The sequence below is a fragment of the Pistacia vera genome, unplaced genomic scaffold (genome assembly GCF_008641045.1).
Source record: "Pistacia vera cultivar Batoury unplaced genomic scaffold, PisVer_v2 Contig320, whole genome shotgun sequence".
NCBI lineage: Eukaryota > Viridiplantae > Streptophyta > Magnoliopsida > Sapindales > Anacardiaceae > Pistacia > Pistacia vera.
Window position 1 is genome coordinate 1,847,863 of NW_022196136.1, and position 16,275 is coordinate 1,864,137.

The following is a 16,275-nucleotide window of genomic DNA, read 5'->3' on the forward strand; positions in this document are numbered from 1 at the left end:
TAGATTATTAGATTGTTTGTTACATTCTTTTAATCTTTCATATGATGTTTGATTGAAAGCTTTGAGATTTTTTATGCAGTTTTTATTTTTTAAATGATTGTATGACTTGAGTTCAATTCCTTTATTTTACAAATTATGCTTTCAGTTTTATAAAGTTTTATGGTTATACAATTCAATTAATTTGCTTCGCATAATAATACTTTGTGAAGTGAGGTAGGTTTTGATAAATATATTAATGGTGATTTTGGTTATTTTGATATATGCAATAAGTTTTATATAAAACTGATCTTTCATACAACCAAACATTCTTTTAATCAAACGTATAAATAATTTAAATAGTTTTATTAACACTATCATCATCATCATCATCTAAAACATACATACAAATATGTAAAAATACCAATTTTATAGTATCTCATGTCTCATACCTAAAATCATCAATATTTCATAAAGTGTTAGTTTTAAATCATCATAGAAAAGACGAAAACCGCAAAGATCTTTTAAAATACAATTTTATTTTACAAAAGCCCACATTTTTAGCTCGCTGAAGAGTTCTTATAAGTTAGCTATTGGTTGAAGGTTCCATTTACTATTGACCTTAGCGGTATGATTAACAATATGTTTGACTATAACTATTTAATTCATAAGTAATAAAAATATAATTACTCATGGGATGAATTAGAATATCTATAGCTGTATACTGTAAGGATTGTAGAAAATTAATTTTCACATTCTTTATTTGCTACAAATTCAAATAATTTATAACTAATACACATACTAGCTATATATTTAAACTAGTAGCTAATAATAATACTATAATATTATTACTACCATGAAAATAAAATTTGTATAGATAGATAGCTTAATTAGTTACAAATTTCAATATTTTATAGCTAATGCACAAATAATAGCTATATAGTTAAACTCATAGCTAATAATAATACTATATGTCTTATACATAAAATATTTAAAGCTAAATACATTAATTAGTTACAAATTTCAATATTTTATAGCTAATGCACAAATAATAGCTATATAGTTAAACTCATAGCTAATAATAATACTATATGCCATGGAAATAAAATGTTCATAGCTAAATACATTAATTAACTATAATGTTTTACTATAGCTAATACATTGTAGCTAAATGACTAGTTATTGCCATGATTTTAATAAGTTAAAGCAAGAGATGAATATTAGCTTCGAGGGAGGAAATCTTATCACTAAAATTATTTCAATTAGCTATAAATATTGACTTTTTTAGTTGTAAATATGTATTTGCTACAGTTTTCCTTTCTTCAACTAATTTTCGTAGCTATGTGTGTATATTGTTGTAGTGGATTTAGATAGGGATTTCCACTGGTTTGCACAAGACTCTCTAAATGTACGTCTTGGCCTAGCAATTGATGGATTGAATCCATTTGGAAATATGAGTAACTCTTATAGCATGTGGTCAGTTATTCTCATGCCATATAACCTAGCACTTTGGAGATGTATGAAAGAAAATTTCCTTATGATGTCATTGTTAATTCCAAGGCCTCATGCTGTAGGGAGAGACTTTGATGTGTATATGCAACCTCTTGTGGATGAATTAAAAGAATTATGGGATACCGGTGTAGATACATATGATGCATCTAGTGGACAGATTTTCAGATGCATGCTGCTATTTTGTGGTCAATACATGATTTTCCCGCTTATGGTACTGTGTTTGAATGGATGACAAAAGGATACATGACATGTCCGATTTGTAATGAGGACACATCTTCCCAAAAATTAAGAAGTAAAATCTGTTATATAAGACATTGTCGGTTTTTACCAAAAAAATCATAGTTGGCAAAATAGTAAGAAGTTTAATGGTAAAACAGAACGGCAATTAGCACCCAAGCAGCTATCCAGAGACGATGTGTTGCACCAACTAGAGAATTTGAGAAGGGACTCTTTTGGAAAACACCCAAATGACAAAAAGAGAAAGCGCTCAACTGAAAAGTTAAATTAGACAAAAAATAGTGTTATTTTTTAATTGCCTTATTGGCATACAATAAAGTTGAGGCATAACTTAGATGTTATACACATTGAGAAAAATATATGTGACAATATCTTAAGCACATTGTTGAGCATGGATGGGAAAAAAAAAAGACAATCAAGGCAAGGCAAGATTTGGAGGACTTAAATATTAGAAGGGAGCTACATTTAGTAAAAAATAGTAATGGGAGTTATACATTTCCAATAGCATGTTACACACTATCTAAGAGGGAGAGGCAAGAATTTTGTGAATTCTTAAAATCGGTGAAGTTTCCAGATGAGTATGCTTCTTATATCTATAGGTGTGTAAATATGAACGATGGAAAAATATCAAAACTCGAAAGTAATGATTGTCATGTCCTTTTACAAAGGTTATTTCCTATTGGCATTCGGGGATACTTATGAAAGGATATCTCTTCTACCTTAGCCGAGTTGAGAGAGTTTTTTAAACAACTATGTTGTAAGACATTAAAGGTGGAAGAACTTAAGAAGCTACAAGGAGATATCATTTCAATACTTTGTAAACTTGAAATGATTTTCCCACCAACATTCTTTGATGTAATGATCCATCTAGTTGTTCATCTACCATCAGAGGCCATTCTTAGAGGTCCAGTCCAATTTAGATGGATGTTCCATATTGAAAGGTAAGATACTATAATTATAAGTTCTCTCCATTTTTCAATAGATTAAATGTAACAATTCATTTTTATCTCTTAATAGGTTTTTGGAACGACTTAAGAAATATGTTCGAAATAGAGCTCATCCAAAAGGTTCAATCACTGAGGCATACATTGCCAATGAATGCTTGACATTTCGTTCAATGTATTTGAGTGATATTGAAAACAAATTCAATAGAGAAGAGAGAAACAATGATATTGTAAAGGATTGTGGATTGTTAGTTTTTTTTGGCACAAGTTGAGATTGATTGGAGCAGCAAAATATGTTAACATGGAGAAGGAGATTGATATGTGTCATTGGTATATCCTAAATAATTGTGTAGAGGTGGAGGTTTACATTGTGTAAGTCATTTCTAATTTTTTTATACTTAAATAATTAGTAGTTATGGTTGTCCATGATCACAATTGATAATAATATTTACTTTTTAGTGCACATATGGAAGAGCTTACGAAAGAAAGTGAGGTTGATGTAGAAGAAAGACACAAAGTAGAGTTCCCCATATGGTTTAAACAACGAGTAAGTAATTAATTGTATATGACAAAGTAATGTCTATTAGTTTAGATTATATATAGTATCATCATACTTTTCTATAAATTTTGCAGGTGATGTGTTTATATAATTCTCGAGCACTAGAAGTTAGTGAGGCATTATATGCTTTAGCTTATGGACCACAAGAAACTATTAAGAAGTATCAATATTACATTGTGAATGGAGTAAGATTTCACATTAAGGATCGAGGTAGCCGACTTAGAAGTCAAAATAGTGGGGTTGTCGTTGAAAGGAATCATGGAGATAGCATGATTGATTTTTATGGTGTACTCACTAATATTTTCGAGTTGGATTACCTCAAAGATAAAACTGTTGTGCTTTTTAAATGTGAATGGTTTGACCTTAGTAATAGAAAAACAAGTATATGTGTTGATGAAAATCTCACAAGTGTCAATGTCAGTAGCACTTGGTACGAAAATGATTCTTATGTACTAGCTTGTCAAGCGAAACAATTTTTTTTTATGTTTCAGACACAAAGTTGGGAAAGAATTGGCAAATAGTGTAGAAATTTAAGCATTAACACTTGTTTGATGTTCCAAAATTACAAACCAAGGCAATGGACGAGGAAGCATTATCTAGTTGACATGATGAAATTTATCAAGAAAATGAGTTGGAAGAAAATGTGAATGTGGCTACGAAGGGGGATGAAGAAATTGATTTATTGTTGAAAGGGGATATAGATCCAGAAATTTTGGAAGCCAATATTATAGAAAGTAAGAAAAGAAATTTGCAAGAAGATGAGTTCATTTATGATGATAGTGATGATGAAGATGACACTCTATCAGATTATTATAATGAAGAAGAAGAAATCAATTGTTGTAGTGATAATGATACAAATTCTTATACATGAATTTGGTAATGTAACTTAATAGTTTTTGACATTTTGATTCCATGTCTATATAGTTTATGTTATTTTGCATCTTATAATAGATTAATATGTTTTTGTTGTGACATGTACTTTATTGTAGAAGATGGTTTCAGTTTTACAATGTCGGCCGCTCTAAGGCTAAGGGGAAATCTGCAACTAGTCCTTCTCATGCATCAACTAGTGGTACAACTGTTTCACTTAATTCAATTGAAGATGTTCCTCAAGTTGTCTCTTCACAAGATGAACAATTTCAGCCTACTCTTCCCATTGCTCCTTCTATCACATTATCTCATTCAGAGGATGTCGCTCTTCCTACTACAGGTTTGAGCTCTCATTAAATTGCTTAAAGTTTCAATCTTCCTTATATGTTTTCATTACATAGTATAAGTCTTTTTACTACTAATGATAAATTTCGTTTTTGTCACAATAGATTCCACCTCAACCAAAGTGAAAAGAGGTCACACACAAGGAAAAGGCCTAAGTAAAATGAACAAAGCCTTTAGTAAGATAAGTTGAAAGTGCATGTTGATTTGGATAAGGGAAGGCCAGTAAATAGAGTTCAGTCGACTAAGTTGTCAAGTTAACTAGGAGTAATTTCTCGAGAGTGTATACGTGTACCAATTAAATGGAAGGATATGGAGGTTCATGATTTCAAGCTTGCACTGGATAACTTAGATGTAAGTGTATTCATTATTTATTTTTTTTATTTGAACAATAATTCTATTTGCTTTTACTTTATATGATTTGAGAAATAGACACATATTAGGTTATTTGATCATTCTTTATTAGATGTACCATTCATTAATAGTGAAATAGATACATATTTTGTTTATTTGATCACTATATAGAGTCACCTAGTGGGTATTACATACATAGAGTTTCATATGTTCTTATTCTTTCAACAAGCAACATGCATACTTGTTTTCTTTCTTTCAACAATGACAATTGTCTAGAGTAATAAAGTGTAACAAATTATTTGTTTAGCTCCACATGGAAATTGAAGACATAGGTGATGAAGCAATACAAGAGAAGATTGAGCAATTGTTGAAGAATCGATCTAGGAATGCACGGTATAAGTTGCACAACCATTTAAAGAAGTTTACAACACTTGAGGAGGCACAAAGAAACAAGCCAAAAGAAAACAGTTTAACTTAAGATAATTTGAATGTACTTTGAAAATATTGGTCTGATCCTAGTATCAAGGCATAAAATCTTATAGTTGAATTAGACCAATAAACAATACAAGGAATTTACGAGATTCACTATTTTACCGGTTTTGTCTAATGTAGGCAACATGTGAAAAAAAATGCTGAGAATCGAACAAAGTATACTATGCCACACAATCAAGGATTTATGGCTTTCATGGTGGTCCGCAATGAGATTGTAAGTACTCTAAATAACCTTCATTTTTAACCTAGATTGTTTTTGTTAGTTTAGCACAAACATATATATAAATCAAATTTGAGTAGTCATATAAATTCAGTTATTTGGAATTTGAAATTGTATTGTGACCAATTTGAATGTACATAAAATCAGGAGGAGAATGAACTTAATGGGGAGGAATGCAATCGAATTAGCTTTTTTAAATTCACTCATTTCAAAGAAGGAAATGGTTGGATGCCCCTAGAAGCTAAGGCAAACTATGTAAGTGAAATTAATTAGTATTCAATTGATTGTATGTAACAACGTTGTGTTTGCTTACTATGATTGGCATTGTTTAACCTAATTTGATGTTCATATTGAATGTCCTAAAATGCAGAATGAATGATATAATTGAAGGAAAATAGTTCATTAGATAACAAACCATTAACTGCATATGAAATTTGTGATCAAGTGCTTGGAACTTGATCAGGATATTGAGGGACTTGGGTATGGTCCAAAGCCTAAGGAAAAAGCTGGACAAGTCTTCAAATTAAGAGACTTGTAGATGCTCTTAAAGAATCGGAAGATAGATTTAGAGAATCAGCGGAGAGAAATCTCAAATATCAAGAGAAAGTAGATGAACTAACCTTACGCTTCGAACGACAAGAAAAGATATTTAAGATGTGGCTTGCCATTGGAAATCATCCACCTGCTCCTGGAAGGTAAAAATCATTAGCAATATGTCTCCCTAATGTTTTATGTTAACTTATCTTACAAACGACAAATATATAGTTGAGTAATTGTTAATTAATAATGATTGTTGCAGACTTGTCTGACATGCATATACCTAGACGTCCAGCAACTTCAACAATTTGCTTTTTGCTTCTTTTGACATGCAGCTACTATAGGAGTGGTACCTTTTTTGACATCTAGGTAGTGAAGAAATTAGTATATATTCCGACATCCAACTAACAAAGAAAGTGTAGTTATTTTACACTAATGGTTGATACATTCTATACTTTTTGTTTATATGTTAGTTACAATTGGATGTGTTTATGATACATGTATAGATATATAATGTTTTTTTATTACTTGGTTATTTGTTGATTTGTGGTAGAATCAATTTGACATTAATTAGTATTTTTCACTTAGTTAAAAAGATGTTTCATATGAAATTTTTTGACTTTGAGAATCAATACATTTGGTAATTTTCATTCAAGAATAAATTCTCGTCGTAATTCATCATAAAAGAAAGAACAAAATATTTTATCCCCAAATCCGACACAATCAGGGATGAAAATTTTGGTCCCCAATTCACCACACAGACAAGGACGAAAACATTTGTCCCCAATTATCGACCTAATCAGGGACAAAATTTTTCGTCCCCAATTGTGTTTTTTTTTTTTTTTAACGAAACAATATTATTTGGGATGGATAGTTATTCTTTTGTGGACAAAAAATTTCGTCACAAAATAAATAATCTTTAATGATGAAACAGTATTTTGTCCCCAATGACGTGGCTTTGGGGACGATTTTTTTTCGTGGCCATTAGCCTTTGGGAACGCAGCATTGGGGACGATTTGGTATGTCGTCCTACGTTACTTTTTAGGACGAATTTTTTACTTTCTATGACAAAAAATTTCATCACCTTTTTTTAAATTTCTTATAGTGATCTACATGCTCCTGTTGTGGCATAAGTCTTATCATGTTTCGTGAAGGATTGACATTTAAACTGTAAATCATACTTTGAAGTTTCTCTATGTGTGTAGACTGATGAGTGTTGTCACCAAGATTGGCAAATTGCCGTACTAGACGCTGCTAGGAAAATTGCTATAAATTGTATTTCGAGTTTGCTTGAGAACTCAACCAAGACTGTTATATATAGGAGATCTCATATTTGATATGACATCAATACTAATAATGCAATAGAAACTTGTTGATTAGCACTAATCAAGGCCTCAATATGGAGTATCTGGCTTATATCTTAGGGTGCATTTGGTTTAGGGAATGTTGGATTACTAGGAATGTTATATTAATGGAAAGTTAGATTACTTTGAAAATTACTGTGAATCTTTAAGAAAATGTGTTTGGTTAGTTGAAATAAATTGGTGGATATGTTATTTAAATTACTAAATTGCCCTCATTTTTAAATATTAATATAATATTATTTTTTATTATTAATTTTGGAATAATTTCTTTTAATCCTCAACATTTCAGATTTAACTAAAACAACTCAGCTTATATAAAACTTTAATTTATAACAAAATCACCCCCACCCACCCCAAGCCACTGCGAGCCTCCAACCACCACCACCAGCCGCCGCCTAGAGTCATCAGAAGTCATTGGAAATCACTGGGAGTTGCCGATATGGCCATATTAATGGCCGAAAACAGCCAGATGGCCGTAGATCTGGCCAACAACTTCCAGCGGTGGCCAAGGGTGGTGGCTGAGTGGCGGTGGTGGTGGTGGTGTGCAATTTGTTTGAAATATAAGGGCATTATTGTCCAAAAACTTAATTAAACAATGGTAAAATTGTAATAGTAGATTAATCTAAATTGATTTTAAAAACAAGAGCATTATTGTCTAAAAAAATTTATTAATCAGGGGTAAAATTGTGGTAAAATTATAATAAAAATAAAATTACTAAATAATCTTATAATACCTAAGTTATATTACCTTCAATATTACTAACAGTAACTATTATTGGTATTAGAAGATTATTACAATCTTATATTACTTAACAACTAAACATGATAATCAAGTAATATAAAATAACATTCGTTCATTAATCATATATATCCCCAAACCAAACACACTGTTATATTATATATTGCTTTTCTTTAATTAATATGATAGTGTTTGTTTGTATTTTTACCATAAATGCCTGGATCTAACCAGCTTATTGGTTTTCTTTAACTAATATTATAGTGTTTGTTTGTATTTTTATCATAAATGCCTGGATCTAAGTCGGCTTATTGCTTTTCTTTAATTAATATTGACATTTGACAGTGTTTGTTTGTATTTTTGTCATATATGCCTGGATCTAAGAATCGTGTACCACGTTGCTTGCTTATAACATATAATTACTCAATTAGTTTTGGAATATTATTAAATATAACAAAAAAACCGTTTTTCATGAGGGTTGTTGATGAGTTCTTCCCCATGTGAAATAATGGGCTCGACAACTGGAAGCTGTTTTTTCTTTCAAATTTATGTAACCTTAATTCAAGTCTATAATAAACTTCATCAATTAAATGTTTTATGACTTATTTCAAATCGTGTTTAATATAAGTTGAAGAAGACAAATGCCTATAAGTTGACACCATTGTGAATGCAATTACTTCAACAACTAGTAAACTTCTAACTCTCTGCCCAAAAACACTAGAAGATGGGTTCCTCAGAAGATCATGATATTCACCAGCCTCTGCTTCAATCCGGTCCTCCATCTTTATCACCCCAGCCATCAGACACAAAACATGAATCAGACGGCCAGCTTGAGGCCATATTATCTAACACTGAGTTGCCATTCTTGCAGCGCCTGCAACCGGCAACATGGATTGAATTAAAGCTATTGTTCCATGTAGCTGCACCAGCAGTTATTGTCTACATGATCAACTATGCCATGTCTATGTCCACCCATATCTTCTGTGGCCACCTAGGAACCCTTGAGCTTGCAGCAGCCTCCCTTGGTCACACCAGCGTCCAAATTTTTGCCTATGGTCTAATGGTATATATCTTAAACGTTTGTGCGTGTTAAAATTAGTTATCAATGAAGTGTTAATAACGTTTGTAAATTGATTGTTCATTATTGATAGTTGGGAATGGGAAGTGCTGTGGAGACATTGTGCGGACAAGCATATGGTGCACGCAAATATGAAATGCTTGGCATATATCTGCAAAGATCAACAATCCTTCTCACACTTACTGGGATCTTACTGACCTTCATCTACGTCTTCTCCAAACCCATATTGATTTTGCTCGGTGAGTCACCAGAAATAGCTTCAGCAGCGGCAGTTTTTGTCTATGGTTTAATACCTCAAGTTTTTGTCTATGCTCTAAACTTCCCTATCTAAAAATTTTTACAAGCTCAAAGCATAGTGGCCCCTAGTGCATACATTTCAGCAGCCACATTGGTGATACATCTTTTGCTTAGTTGGTTTGCAGTGTACAAGATTGGGCTTGGGTTGCTTGGTGCATCATTAGTGTTGAGCTTTTCATGGTGGATTATAGTTGTGGGTCAGTTCATATACATTGTTAAGAGTGAGAAGTGTAAGTATACATGGGGCCGTTTTAGTGCACAAGCCTTTTCAGGGTTGTCAAGCTTCTTCAAGCTCTCGGCTGCGTCAGCTGTGATGATGTGCTTAGAGACATGGTATTTCCAGATATTTGTTTTGCTGGCTGGGTTGTTAGAGAACCCTGAATTGGCTTTAGATTCACTCTCTATTTGGTAAGCTCAAAATATTTACTGTTTAAGTTTATTTGTGATTAAAATTAAAAATGCATTCTGATATAAATATTTGAAGTCACACACTTTGTTTTAGATAAACCTTTTGGGCTGTTCCTCATTAATGTTGGAGTATATGCATATGTTAAATTGTTGATTCATATTCACATGTTGAACATTACTATATTATTATTATGGACTGCTATATACATCTCTCAATTATTTAGTCGCATGTGCAGATAATAAGTTCATGAAAGGTGAGAGATATGGACGATATATAATTCATAGCTGCGCCTCCATTTATATCTATATTCAATAAAAAATAATGATTATATAATAATAATCGTAGGTCTTTATATAATAATAATATAATCAGGTGAGTACTGTTTAATGTTGTTTAATTATTGTTAACTCATTGATGCGTAATTAATTGGTTGGCGCTCGCAGTATGACAGTATCTGGATGGGTGTTCATGATCTCAGTTGGGCTCAATGCAGCAGCAAGGTTATTATCATATTATATGAAATTACAATTACTATTTATTTGTTATTCTTTAATTTACAACTTATATCTGACCTGAATAATTTCCAAACGCAAACAGTGTGAGAGTAAGCAATGAGCTTGGAGCCGGAAACCCAAAGTCAGCATCATTTTCCGTATCAATTGTGACAATAATCTCCTTCATTATCTCAGTGATCGCGGCCATACTAGTGCCAGCATTGCGTGATGTCATAAGCTATGCCTTCACAGAAGGTGAAGCCGGTTCTGCAGCTGTCTCGGATCTCTGTCCACTTTTAACCCTCACCCTTCTTCTTAATGGAATTCAACCTGTTTTATCCGGTAAGATTAATTTGGTAGAATAATTGGAGTAGTATCAAATGTTGCATAAGTATATATGTATAGGTTAACATTAATTAATTGTTGATGAAGGTGTAGCTGTTGGGTGTGGATGGCGAGCTTTTGTTGCATATGTTAACGTGGGATGTTATTACGTGGTTGGTGTCCCACTTGGTACACTTCTAGGTTTCTATTTCAACGTTGGTGCCAAGATACGAAACCAATATTTGTTTCCAAGGACTGTGTTTTCATCTACATATAATTTTATCATTTATAGACTTTAGGAACATGTTTCTATTTTTATTTACATAGAGTAGATCTTATATGGTAGTAATTGTTTACTGTGTTCTATAGGGGATATGGTCAGGGATGATTGGCGGTACGGTGATGTAAACCTCAATTTTAATGTGGGTCACGTTTGGAACAGATTGGAATAAAGAGGTATGTTATGTCCCGTAATAAAATGGTTTTTCTTATAATGGAAAGAGCAATTCACTTGGTGCTAATTGGATATTGGCAAAAATGAACTAAATTAACATATTTTTTCTTTGAATTGCAGGTCGAAGAAGCTAAGAAGAGATTGAATAGATGGGAAGACAACAAAGAAGCCCTTTTGAAGGACTGGAGTAAAGGGCATTTGATTCTGACTCAGCGAGAAAACAAGAACCAATCCAGTAAATGATTCATACCACGGTTGAACTTAATTTTCTAAATATGTACCTTATATGTTAATTGATTTATGCAAATTTATTCACAGCTGATCATATTAAATGATTAGTACCAGATTTATACAAAAAAGAGTAACATTGACTAATAAATTATGTCACTAACGGGTGACTCATTAGGTGCAAATTGTCAAACATTGATGTTGTCTACTAATTATAGCCTATAGAACTATAGAAGCAATATATCATGTACCTTAATCAGCGTAAAAAATCAAAGATTTGATTGATAATTAACTGAAATAAATAAATAAATATTTATTAATTATCGAATTTCAATCCAATTGCTGACAAGCGACAAGTGCATCATTTCATTGGTAACTCAGTAACTGTATACGTTCGCCACCGAGGAGCTACCCGCCCACGCTCATTGTATATTTGCACGTCGCCTCAACGGTTATGCTAAAAGTTGAGCTACAAGCATCGCATTTTATACTCGCACAATACATACACGCGAAATACAATTTGTCGCCTAGGACCCATGCTATTGAACTCCATCGTGTTAATGAAATCAAGCGAGTAACTTTAATTACATATTCGCCAGAGTATTATCTATCTCCCTACATTCAACACGTCCTGCATTTTCCTCCCGCCAAAAATACCATTCGGATCTCAAATGATTTTTAATTTCCATTTCAAATCCGTAACTCACACTATATATAGTTATATGCACCTCCTAACTCTATAATCCATTCTTCAGTCAAAAATCAAAAGCGCATTGCATTTGTTCCCTCTTACAATCCTCTCTTGCCAGAAGAAACCATGAAAGGACCAAGAGTTGCGATTGCTCACAAGAAACCTGACGCAGAGTAAACTTTAGTTTCCTCTCTGCTTTTTTTTTTTTTTTTGCTTGCTTTTAGTCTTTCTGCTTTGTCATCTTTTAATTTTACTTTTCCTTTCCTGAATCAATTCCATCTCATTCTAGCTGTTTGTTTCAAACATTGTGTGAAATATTTTTGTTCCCGAGCTCTGACTACTGTGATCGGTTTTTTGATTCATTTTATTGTTCTATAATACAAATTTGGTTCGATTATCTGCTTTCATAGTGTTTCCTTTGTTGTATATGTTTGAAATCATGTTTTAGTTTATTATTTTTGCTCAGACTTATTTTCTTCGACGACTGCTTTCTGCTTCTTGTTTGATTCTGCAATTAGTAAACTCACCGTAATTATGTACTCGTTTTGTTTTGAAACATTCATTTGTTACGAGTGCTTGATTTGCTTTGTAATATATTATGGCGTGCCTTTTCTTTTAACATTATGTTGTTGTTGATCCTGCTATGTGTTGAAGGATTTTGAGGAAACGCAAGGCAGAGAACAAAACGACAAAGGAGAGAGCGAGCAAGAAGAAGGATTCTGGTGCTCCCAAGCGTCCTGCCAGTGCTTTCTTTATCTTCATGTAAGTTTACTGTCCTGAATTTCGCTTTTTTATTTTTCACTGTTTTTTGTTGTTTTTGATAGTAATAAATCACTTTTGCCTGTGTTGAATGACAGGGAGGACTTCAGAAAGTCATTCAAAGAAAATCATCCTGATAACAAATCTGTTTCAGTTGTTAGATTCCAAACTCAATTATTATTACTTCCTGAGTTCCTGTTCCTGTTTTGTTTACGAGAAACTCGAGGAAAGTAGAAGGAAATAAGAATCAGACGATACACTTTTTTATTTTGTATTTGATTTCCTAGTTGCTTTCTATTTGTTTGTAGATTTGAATATCAAAATATGAGAAACTAGAGGTGGATAACTTATAAACAAGATGTTTAAATTTAGATTTAGTTTATCTATCGTCTGTTTGGTACTTTGATTGTTTAGAGAATAGGTGGGGAAAATAGTACTCAAGATTAGAAGCCTTTTGCTTTTGTTACTTGAGAAATTCAATATTAATAAATCGACTGGTGGAATTCAAATTTCAAACTTATAATAATTTCCTTCAGTTTCGCAGAAACCAAACACGAATATGTTGTTTCATGATAGAGATTGATTACAGAGATTTGTGAATGTGCAGGTTGGGAAAGCCGGCGGGCAAAAATGGAAGTCGATGTCTGATGCTGTATGATATTAATTTCACTACTTTCTTAGGATACAAGTGTTCTTCATTAAAAATCCTGTTCTATTTTTACAGCTAATATTAAGAAATTATGATAATATGAGGTAATATTATATCAGGACAAAGCTCCATATGTTGAGAAAGCCAAAAACAGGAAGGCAGATTATGTGAGAGCTTTTGAAGCTCATGAGGAAAAACTTGTAATGATCTTCCTTCGAGTATCTTCATATTTATTCTCTGTTTTTAATGTTTAATTGTGGCAAGTTAAGATTTATTTCTCTTTTTTTCATGATATTTCTTTTTTCTAATTTCCATTTTGGGTTTTGAATTAGAATGGCGGTGGGGCTGATGAAAAGCCTGAGGACTCTGGAAAATCCACTTCTGAGGTCCATGATGAGGCTGAGCAGGAATCCAGCTCTTAGGTATTCTCTTACTCTATTCAATTTGTTTCTTGAGTTATTGTGTATGTTTGAATGATGTGACTGGTGATTAATTGATCTCATTTGATGTCAATTTTTGCAGATAGATCTCAGAGTTGCTTTGGGATCAGGGTGTGTACAGTGGCAAAGGAATCATCAACTGAATAGCTGTTATGCTTCTTTTTCGCATGTTAGTTTCCGTTGCTTTATCATGACTACATAGCTGCTAAAAGCCAACTCCGGTGATGCAGACCTATGTTAACTGTTTACAGTTTCCTGTTTCTGCATTCTGTGTTGTGTTTGTTATATTCCTCGTTAACCAGATGTGTCCACTGTTTTGGGATTTTTCCTTTGATAAAAGGGAATACTTAGGACCGATTATGATGAATACAATACTATGATGACTGCTTAATTGTAAGTATTCGTTGCTTATAGCATCAACCCGATGCAACTGTTTGTTGAATGGTTTGAAGTATACTTGTGTGAGAAGTGGGATGGGATTTTGGATTTTGGTCACTTAAGTGCGTCACAAATCACAATGTCATGAATGTATGGGATATAGTTAAACAATGGGTCCAATCCTCTTAGTCGGGCTTTGCACAGATTTAAATTTAACCGAGGCTTGATGCGTGATCACCCTTGTGGACTGTGGTTTGACCGTTTGAGTGTTCCTTTTGAGGGCATTACGAACGAGGAGATCTTTTGAAGTTTGAAGTCGTTGTGACCCCATATAAATTCCAAATACTGATATTAAATCACTCTTTAAAAAACGAGATGAGAATTGAGAAAATGCTAACATGATCAACTAGTTATTGTCAACAAAAAAGTAACCCATCGCTGATTATTTCTTATTGGTACCTTTTGAGTTTCGTTCACTAACTTTTCCCAACCTTTTAGATTTTAACTATACCAATTCCTTTTATGAAAAAAAGTCTTTTTTTTTTTCCTCCAATTACACTTTGGTTGATGCAATAAGCCCTGGATTTTTGAGGATATTACTGTATGAGACATGCTGAAATAGGCGGCCAATAGATTTATAAGTAAATAGTTTTTTAAGTTTTTATCTTCAATATGTTTTTTTTCTCTTTAATTTCCATGGGGGCTATGAAAATGTTTACACAAGGTGCGAAAAAAGAAAAGATACCCTGGAGAATTGTAAGTATAGAAATGACACAATATTAAATTCACAAATCAAGCAATACGGAACGTAATTAGCATATATGATATTTTGTTGAACACTTCTATTAAGTTTTTGTTAAGCAGAAACAGCGTCCGAACTCCGAAACAATTCTTAATATAAATGATTCAAGAGTAAACATGGTTTTGTCCAGACCAGACAGATTTTATGCGTGGTAGAGCATTGCAGGGATCTTATGCATGCTGCAGAGAACTGCAGATTAATATTTAGAGCTCAACTACATTATGGCTTACTCCAACTCGTCTTTTGGCATGGCTGGCTATCGTACCAATATGAAAGTGTTTGCTGAAACTGTGAACACGTCTGCGTCATCAGCCATACAATAAAACAATATTTAAGACGGAATCACCAAAGCGGCAAATGAAGTTGATTATTTTAAAGATTACTTAGAAACAATCAATAATATGTGGGAACGGTGCGGTTAAATTTTTTAAAAGTTTATGCAGCAGAGGCTTTAACTAAGCGCATTTAGAGGACCTTAAACTAAACTTTGGGATATACCAGAGCCATCGGTATAAGAGCATAAATAAAGCACAGGGCTCCAATCTTAGAATGCCAAGTCTCTGTTCAATTGGAACTATATAATTAAGTTAAAGGCCTTGTATCCTGCATGGTTTGAATTGACCTGAAAGAATCTGAAGCAATCTATTACATAATCAAGTAATTGATTTTCATATNGCAAAGGAATCATCAACTGAATAGCTGTTATGCTTCTTTTTCGCATGTTAGTTTCCGTTGCTTTATCATGACTACATAGCTGCTAAAAGCCAACTCCGGTGATGCAGACCTATGTTAACTGTTTACAGTTTCCTGTTTCTGCATTCTGTGTTGTGTTTGTTATATGCCTCGTTAACCAGATGTGTCCACTGTTTTGGGATTTTTCCTTTGATAAAAGGGAATACTTAGGACCGATTATGATGAATACTATACTATGATGACTGCTTAATTGTAAGTATTCGTTGCTTATAGCATCAACCCGATGCAACTGTTTGTTGAATGGTTTGAAGTATACTTGTGTGAGAAGTGGGATGGGATTTTGGATTTTGGTCACTTAAGTGCGTCACAAATCACAATGTCATGAATGTATGGGATATAGTTAAACAATGGGTCCACTCCTCTTAGTCGGGCTTTG

The 16,275-nt window shown here is 32.9% G+C and overlaps 1 protein-coding gene and 1 pseudogene across 1 annotated transcript; both read left to right on the top strand.

Annotated features, from left to right (window-relative positions):
* The first annotated feature begins 8,867 nt into the window (after positions 1 to 8,867).
* LOC116137094 lies at positions 8,868 to 11,442 on the top strand (annotated as a pseudogene).
* An 802-nt stretch (positions 11,443 to 12,244) lies between these two features.
* LOC116137095 (high mobility group B protein 3-like) lies at positions 12,245 to 14,127 on the top strand. The gene is made up of 7 exons (XM_031422782.1): positions 12,245 to 12,291; positions 12,773 to 12,880; positions 12,976 to 13,033; positions 13,485 to 13,529; positions 13,646 to 13,726; positions 13,859 to 13,948; positions 14,049 to 14,127. Exons 1-6 carry the CDS (start codon positions 12,245 to 12,247, stop codon positions 13,946 to 13,948), a joined length of 429 nt encoding a protein of 142 aa, XP_031278642.1. The 3' UTR covers positions 14,049 to 14,127.
* Positions 14,128 to 16,275: the final 2,148 nt, after the last annotated feature.